The sequence below is a fragment of the Vicia villosa genome, linkage group LG4, assembly GCF_029867415.1.
Source record: "Vicia villosa cultivar HV-30 ecotype Madison, WI linkage group LG4, Vvil1.0, whole genome shotgun sequence".
Lineage (NCBI taxonomy): Eukaryota > Viridiplantae > Streptophyta > Magnoliopsida > Fabales > Fabaceae > Vicia > Vicia villosa.
Window position 1 is genome coordinate 123,454,362 of NC_081183.1, and position 8,135 is coordinate 123,462,496.

The following is an 8,135-nucleotide window of genomic DNA, read 5'->3' on the forward strand; positions in this document are numbered from 1 at the left end:
TGACACGATTTAGTTGTTACGGTGTGATTTAACTACAATTTATTCTTTTTTGTCAAAAAAAAAATACAATTTATTCTTTAATATAAAAACGGTGATAACTGTATCGGTATCAATACCTGTCAAAACCATTTTGTCGTAACATTTTTTGTGTTCGAGGACTGTTTTTAAAACCTTGCTGCAAAATCATGTAACATGTTATTGTAAAAAACCTAGTCTAAAGATTTATGTTAATCATCATCCCTTTCATTCTCTTCTTTCGATGATCCAAGAAGATCTTCCAACACCTTGTTATCCAAATACTCAAACTCAATAATTTCATTTTGCTGTCTAGAAGAACTGCTGCCAATGGCAACATTAGACGACGACGACGACGATGACGACGAGCGCGATAAAGAAGAAAGATGTAAATGGTATTCATCAGGAAAGTTCAGAATTGCAAGAGCACCTCTCAAACGAATGGCAGCACAATCATAAGCTCTAGCAGCTTCCTCAGCTGTGTCAAACGTTCCTAACCATTGTCTTCCAGTTGCCTTTGTAGGGTCTCTAATCTCTGCTCCATATTTTCCCCATGGCCTTCTCCTTACACCCCTGTACTTTACTTCTTCACCTCCCTTATGCTCCTCTTCCATTTTATTTGTCATGTTTATGAATTACATGATTCTATTTCTATATATAGGTAGCCACCACAGTCTTGAAATTTGTTTTGAAGAGATAGATGGATGCATGTATTGACTTGATTCATGGAAGTGTATAAATTTGATTCTTGGATTGCTTATAGGTTTATATGTTTTTGAAAGGACTAGAATTGAAATATGTGGACAGGAAAAATGGATTTGTTTTGTTTTTGCGTTTAGGTGCATATGAGGTGGAGGAAACTCTAATGCGCGTATCAATTATTACTAATATCATATATTATATATTATTATTTATGGGATCGCGCAACCAAATTCAAATTTGCTGCAGATTATAGGCAAGGTTTGATTAAGATAGATATATATATATATATATATATATATATATATATATATATATATATATATATATATATATATATATATATATATATATATATATATATATATATATATATATATATATATATATATATATATATATATATATATATATATATATATATATATATATATATATTTCAAATTAATTTGATGTAGACCAGAGTTTGGTCACGTTAATTGATATTTTGTAAATAGTTTCTATCTGTAAATATATAAATCAAGTAAGTTTCAAAATGATTCAATAAAGTAATAATAGATTTGATAGTGTTTATAAATTATCTTTAGAACACTGAAAGTGTAAATTAATTTTAGACATACAACTAATTAAAATTTTTACATTTGTCATGTCATATTAATTTTTTTAAATTAAAATTGTGTTTTAATTATATACATAGTTGTGATTGATTAACCGATTAAAAATATTTTACACTGTTATTGGATATCCTTTTTCTCTTATCTTTATTCTAATTCAAAATTAACTAGCCACAAATACTACGAGTAAATTTATTTCATTTTATCCACTTTATTCTTTAATTTTTGAGAGAAAGAGTAATTTACTATCTATTAATATTACTAAAATTTCCTTTCTTTTACCAATTAGCAAAGGTCCGTCGATCTGAGAAAAACTTAATTTCTCTAATTACTCTATTAACCTCAACTGACAACAATTGGGAATAAATAAGACATTTCAGAACTCAATATGTCCCAACTTATAACCGTTAGACCATTTAAGAGGAAATGAGATATTACAGGTCTTCCATAAATAATAGTTATTTTTGTATATTCTGCCATGTTTAGAATAACAAAATCAATTGGGAATACCAATTCATCCACTTTAACAAACACATCTTCAAGCACTCCATAAGCATAAACAATGGATCGATCTGGCAATGTAAGGGTCATTTGAGTTGACTTAAATTCATCCTAATCAAGTTTCTTCAACATGGAAAAAGCATTGAGTTGATTCTTGCCCCTAAGTCATAAAGTGCATGTTATATCTTTAAAAAGCATTGAGTTTGTCAATGGTGCAAGAAATGGTAAATTGCACTAAATCTTTGAGATTTGGCGGAAGCTAGTTTTCTTTGTGTGAGAAATTGGATCGAACTCTAGTATGGCCGAAGGGTAGCTTCTTCGTTCGACTTGATTAAGCATGAAGTCGAAGGTTGTTCACATGCTTGTGTCGAAGATGCTAGGGTTGTTAGCATGTTAAATTAGGTTTAGTGTTTAAACCCTAATTTGTTAAGTTAACTTGTTTATTAAGTTGGCTTGTGTAATGGGCCTTGCTGAAAAAAACCCATTGGTTAGTATGTTAGGTTTTATTATAAATAGCATACTAGTCTCTCATCATTGCTAAGCTGCAAATCCTAATTTAGGGTGAGAGAGGTTATTTGTTATTCTTGTAAACTTGTAAACTTGTTTTAAGAGAAAGTAAAAGAATAGCAGTTATAACCAATTCTTGTGTTCCTCTTCTTCCTTGTCCTTTATTCTTCCCTTGCATTATACTTTGTTCTTGGTATTGAATTCACAACAAATTGGTGCAGTGAGCGTGGAGAAGATGCCTTCAACAAAGTATGAGATTGAAAAGTTCACCGGAGTGAATGATTTCGGTCTGTGGCGCTTGAAGATGAAAGCCCTACTGGTTCAGCAGGGTTGCTTGGAAGCGTTGAAGGGAGAGGCAGCCATGAATGCAGAATTGACAGCGGCGGAGAAGACGAATATGATCGAGAAAGCACACAACGCAATTTTGTTGAGCCTTGGTGATAAGGTTCTCCGGCAGGTATCAAAGGAGACGACGGCATCAGGGTTATGGGTGAAACTTGAAAGTTTGTATATGACCAAATCGCTGGTAAATCGACTCTACCTGAAGCAAGCTTTGTATTCATTCAAGATGATTGAAGACAAAGTGTTGGCTGAGCAGTTGGATATGTTCAACAAGCTGATTCTTGATCTTGAAAATATCGATGTAAAGATTGATGATGAAGATCAAGCGCTGTTACTATTGTGCGTTTTTCCTCGGTGACATGCTCACTTCAAAGAAACTCTCTTGTATGGAAGGGAGTTCTTGACGTTTGAAGAAGTTCAATCAGCCTTGTATTCTAAGAACTTGAATGAACGAAAGGAGCAAAAACCTTCGACTGTTGGTGAAGGTTTGGCCGTTAAAGGAAAATTCTTGCGAAAGAATGGTAAGTTCGACAAGAAGGGCAAAAGCCAGTTGAAGTCTTACAGTGGCGAAGCATCTGTCATTCGATGCTATCATTGTAAGAAGGAGGGTCACACAAGAAAGGTGTGCCCTGAACGCCTGAAAGATCATGAAGGTAAGGATAATGGCAATGCAGCCATTGTTTAAGATGATTTTGAATCATCTGATGTTCTTGTGGTTTCAAGCAGTGACTCGAGAAGAGAGTGGATTATGGATTCAGGTTGCACTTGGCACATGACTCCAAACAAAGACTTGTTCGAGGAATTATGTGATCAAGATGGTGGATCAGTATTGCTGGGAAACATCAAGGCTTGCAAGATTGCAGGTATTGGATCTGTTAGATTCAAGCTCCATGATGAGTCAATAAGGTTGTTGACTGAAGTCAGATATGTTCCTGATTTGAAGAGAAATCTGCTTTCTCTTGGTGAATTCGACAAGAAAGGATATGTTTTCCAAGGAGAGAAAAGTATCCTAAGAGTCATGAAGGGTTCGAAGGAAGTCTTGAGAGGCGTGAAGAAACAAGGCTTGTATACCCTTGAGGCTGAAGTTGTAAGTGGTTCGACAAATGTTGCATCCACGAAACCTTGGTCGAAGACAGAAATCTGGCACATGAGATTGGGCCATGTCAGTGAAAGGGGTCTGGTCGAATTAGGGAAACAAAATCTGCTTGGTGGAGACAAAGTCGAAAAGTTGAAGTTTTGTGAACCCTGTGTACTTGGAAAATCTTGCATAGTGAAGTTCAACAAAGGCAAACAAAGAACACATGGATCCCTTGATTACATCCATGCTGATCTTTGGGGGCCTGCAAGGTGTCCATCACATTCAGGAGCAAGGTATTTTCTATCCATAGTAGATGATTATTCCAGAAAACTATGGGTATTCATCCAGAAGACTAAGGATGAAACTTTTGAGAATTTCAAAAGTTGGAAGACTCTGGTAGAAAACAGACTGGCAAGAAGGTCAAGAGGTTGAGAACCGACAATGGCCTTGAATTTTGCAATGAGGCATTCGACATTTTTTGTGCAGCCTCTGGTATTGCAAGACATAGAACTACTGCAGGTACTCTACAACAAAATAGTTTGGCTGAAAGGTTTAATCGAACTATTTTGGAGAGAGTCAGATGCATGTTGACTAGTGCGGGGTAAAAGAAGGTGTTCTGGGCTGAGGCTGTTTTGACAGCAACATATCTGATAAACAGATGTCCTTCAACAGCGTTAGATATGAAGACACCTGAAGAAGTTTGGTCGGGACATCCACCAGATCTCGACAAACTGAGAGTATTTGGCTGCGTAGCCTATGCTCACATTAGGCAAGACAAGGTCGAACCTAGAGCTTTGAAATGCATGTTCATGGGATACCCTGAAGGAGTCAAAGCTTATAGGCTATGGTGCCTAGAGCCAGGTCACAGGAGGTGTATCACCAGTCGAGATGTAGTTTTCAATGAAGCTGAAATGGCTTTCAAGAAAACTGATGATGGTCGAAGTGCAGAAGAGCTGGAACAGGTAGAGATTCCTGTTGAGGTGGAGCATGTTGATGCTGAATTGCATATCCCTGATGAAGTCGAAGAAGAAGCAGAAGATGCTGAGGAGGATGAGGAAACTGTCGATGACTACCTATTGTCAAGAGATAGGTTGAGAAGAGTCATCAAGGCACCTCAGAGACTTGGGTATGCAAATCTTATAGCTTATGCCTTAATCTCTGCAAGTGAGGCTTTAGACGAAGAACCTAAAGACTACAAGGAAGTTATGAGGAGTCGAAATAAGACCGAATGGTTGAAGGCCATGGATGATGAGATGAAATCTCTTCATGAAAATCACACTTGGGAACTGATCAAGAAACCTGCTGGGGCAAGGTTAGTCAGCTGTAAATGGATTTTAAAAGTTAAGGAAGGAATCGAAGGAGTGACGTCAAAAAGATACAAGGCAAGGTTAGTTGCAAGGGGTTTCACTCAGAAAGAAGGTGTTGACTTCAATGATGTGTTTTCTCTTGTTGTGAAGCATAGGTCCATTCGAATGTTGCTTGCCATGGTGGCACAGTTCGATCTTGAACTGGAACAGATGGATGTGAAGACTGCGTTCTTGTATGGTGATCTAGATGAAACGATCCTAATGAGGCAACCTGAAGGGTATGTCGAAAAGGGGAAGGAAGATTATGTGTGCAAGTTAAAGAGATCTTTGTATGGGCTGAAACAATCTCCTCGACAGTGGAATAGGAGATTCGACAAGTTCATGGCACGCATAAGTTTCATTAGAAGTCAGTTCGACCACTGCGTTTACTTCAGATTTCGACCTGGTAATTCATTTGTTATTTTGTTGCTTTATGTGGATGATATTCTCATAGCAAGCAACAATGTCGAAGATGTGATGAGGGTGAAGGCTGAACTCAATAAGGAGTTCGATATGAAGGATCTGGGAGCTGCTTCTAGGATTCTTGGAATTGAAATTCGAAGAGATAGAAAGAAGTCGAAGTTATGCCTATCTCAAGAGGCATATCTACGGAAGATTCTTGAAAAGTTTGGTATGTCGAATTCGAAGCCAGTTGTGACTCCAACAAACCCTCAATTCAAGCTGAGTATTGATCAGTGTCCCAGTACTAATGTCGAAAGAGCCTATATGAAGAGCATCCCATATGCTAATATAGTCGATTTTTTGATGTATGCTATGGTCTGTACTAGACCCGACATAGCATACGCAGTAAGTCTTGTAAGCAGGTACATGGCGAATCCTGGAAAGGCTCACTGGCAAGCATTGAAGTGGATTTTAAGGTACATAAATGGGTCTCTGAATAGAGTCCTAATTTATGGTGGAGCCTTAGGTGAAGATAGTAAAGCAGTAATCGAAGGATATGTCGACTCTGATTATGCAGGTTGTATGGATTCCAGAAAATCTATTTCTGGATATGTTTTCACTATGTTTGGCACAACAATTAGTTGGAAAGCAACACTTCAGAAGGTTGTTGCTCTATCAACCACTGAAGCAGAATATATTGCTCTCACTGAAGCTGTGAAAGAAGCATTGTGGCTTGAAGGTTTTGCAAAGGAGCTGAAACTTCAAGGTCAAGGTATCACTGTTAAATGTGATAGTCAGAGTGCAATACACCTGTCGAAGAATTCAACCTATCATGAGCGAACTAAGCACATTGATGTGAGACTGTATTTCGTCAAAGGAGTAATCGAGCGTGGAGAAGTCCAAGTGTTGAAGGTTTCGACTGAAGACAATGCTGCTGATATGATCACCAAGACATTGTCAAGTTGCAAGTTTTTCCACTGTATGCAGTTGCTAAAGCTGCATGAAGAAAGCTAGTTTGTTCCCTTGATATTGTAGAGTTAGGTCCAAGGTGGAGATTTGTGAGAAATTGGATCGAACTCTAGTATGGCCGAAGGGTAGCTTCTTCGTTCGACTTGATTAAGCATGAAGTCGAAGGTTGTTCACATGCTTGTGTCGAAGATGCTAGGGTTGTTAGCATGTTAAATTAGGTTTAGTGTTTAAACCCTAATTTGTTAAGTTAACTTGTTTATTAAGTTGGCTTGTGTAATGGGCCTTGTTGAAAAAAACCCATTAGTTAGTATGTTAGGTTTTATTATAAATAGCATACTAGTCTCTAATCATTGCTAAGCTGCAAATCCTAATTTAGGGTGAGAGAGGTTATTTGTTATTCTTGTAAACTTGTAAACTTGTTTTAAGAGAAGGTAAAAGAATAGCAGTTATAACCAATTCTTGTGTTCCTCTTCTTCCTTGTCCTTTATTCTTCCCTTGCATTATACTTTGTTCTGGGTATTGAATTCACAACACTTTGGATGATTGCACAATAATATTATGTCAAAACTAAATTCTCATCATACTTTGGCTTACGCTTTCCGATCTATAGATTTTTCAGGGTTTTTTCTCATAAAATGGCATGATAAAGGGGTTTGGACTTTTGTTTGTTGAGAATTTACTTATTGGTTCTTCTCAAAAGTGAGTTTTTATCAAGTAGTTTGCCAAGTATGTATCCTCTCCCACTGTCTTTTTCTCTTTCCTCATTTTTTTCTCCCTCTAGGTTTTTCTTTTTCCCTTTTTCAACTACTCCCTCATTTAGTACTTCATCTTCTTGGTCTTTCTTCTCACTTCTAGAATCTGCTAATGGGTAACCTATCATATTTCACATCTCAATGACATTCCAACTCTCATTCTTAGGTTTATATATTGTATTTCTATAAAATCCCCCACTTGAACTAGGTTGTGCTGCTAATTTTCTAGATAATTGACAAATATACATTTCTAGATTGTTTATGGATGCCTCAGTGTACCTACTCATTGTCTCCTCATTTTTGGTCATATCTTTTTTATTCTTGCTTACTTTCTCAAAATTAGCTTGAGTCATCTTAATAAATTTAGTCATGGCTTCTTCTAACTAAGATGGCTTCTCTTGTGGTGGATTTTTAGGAAATTGAGGGACTTTAGGAACTCCTTGGTTTTGCTTCAAACTCTAGTTGTTACCCCACTTGAAGTTTAGGCGATCCTTCCAACCTACATCATGAGTACTATAATCGGGGTTACCTCTTTGAAAACTTCTAGTAACTTGAGCTTCTTCAGTATGTCCCTGGGGTACATAGTTTTCATTAGCATGTCTTCCATCGTAAAAGTCACACTATAACAATTGAACTTGACTGACATTAGCTAGAAAGATAGTGGTCCCCACTAAGTGCTTAGCAAGAACCTCTAATTAAGCTAATAACAATGTGCAAGAATCTAATTTTAGTACACATTTTTTCTTTTCTTTAGTCTTCACACATCTTTCACTTTAAGATCGGTATTCATTCTAACCCATTTTTTCTATCAACTCTTTCACCCCGTTTTCGTTCTTTAATTTGATTGTACCTCTAGCTTAAGCATCTAGAAGAATTCATGCTTGAAATTTTAGACGTCTTGTGAAGTGTT

General features: G+C 36.8%; 1 protein-coding gene across 1 annotated transcript; it reads right to left on the reverse strand.

Annotated features, from left to right (window-relative positions):
- Positions 1-227: 227 nt before the first annotated feature.
- On the reverse strand, positions 228-721 carry LOC131599614 (ethylene-responsive transcription factor ERF096-like). The gene has a single exon (XM_058871907.1). The coding sequence runs from the start codon at positions 639-641 to the stop codon at positions 228-230; it is 414 nt and encodes a 137-aa protein (XP_058727890.1). The 5' UTR covers positions 642-721.
- Between the last annotated feature and the right edge of the window lie 7,414 nt (positions 722-8,135).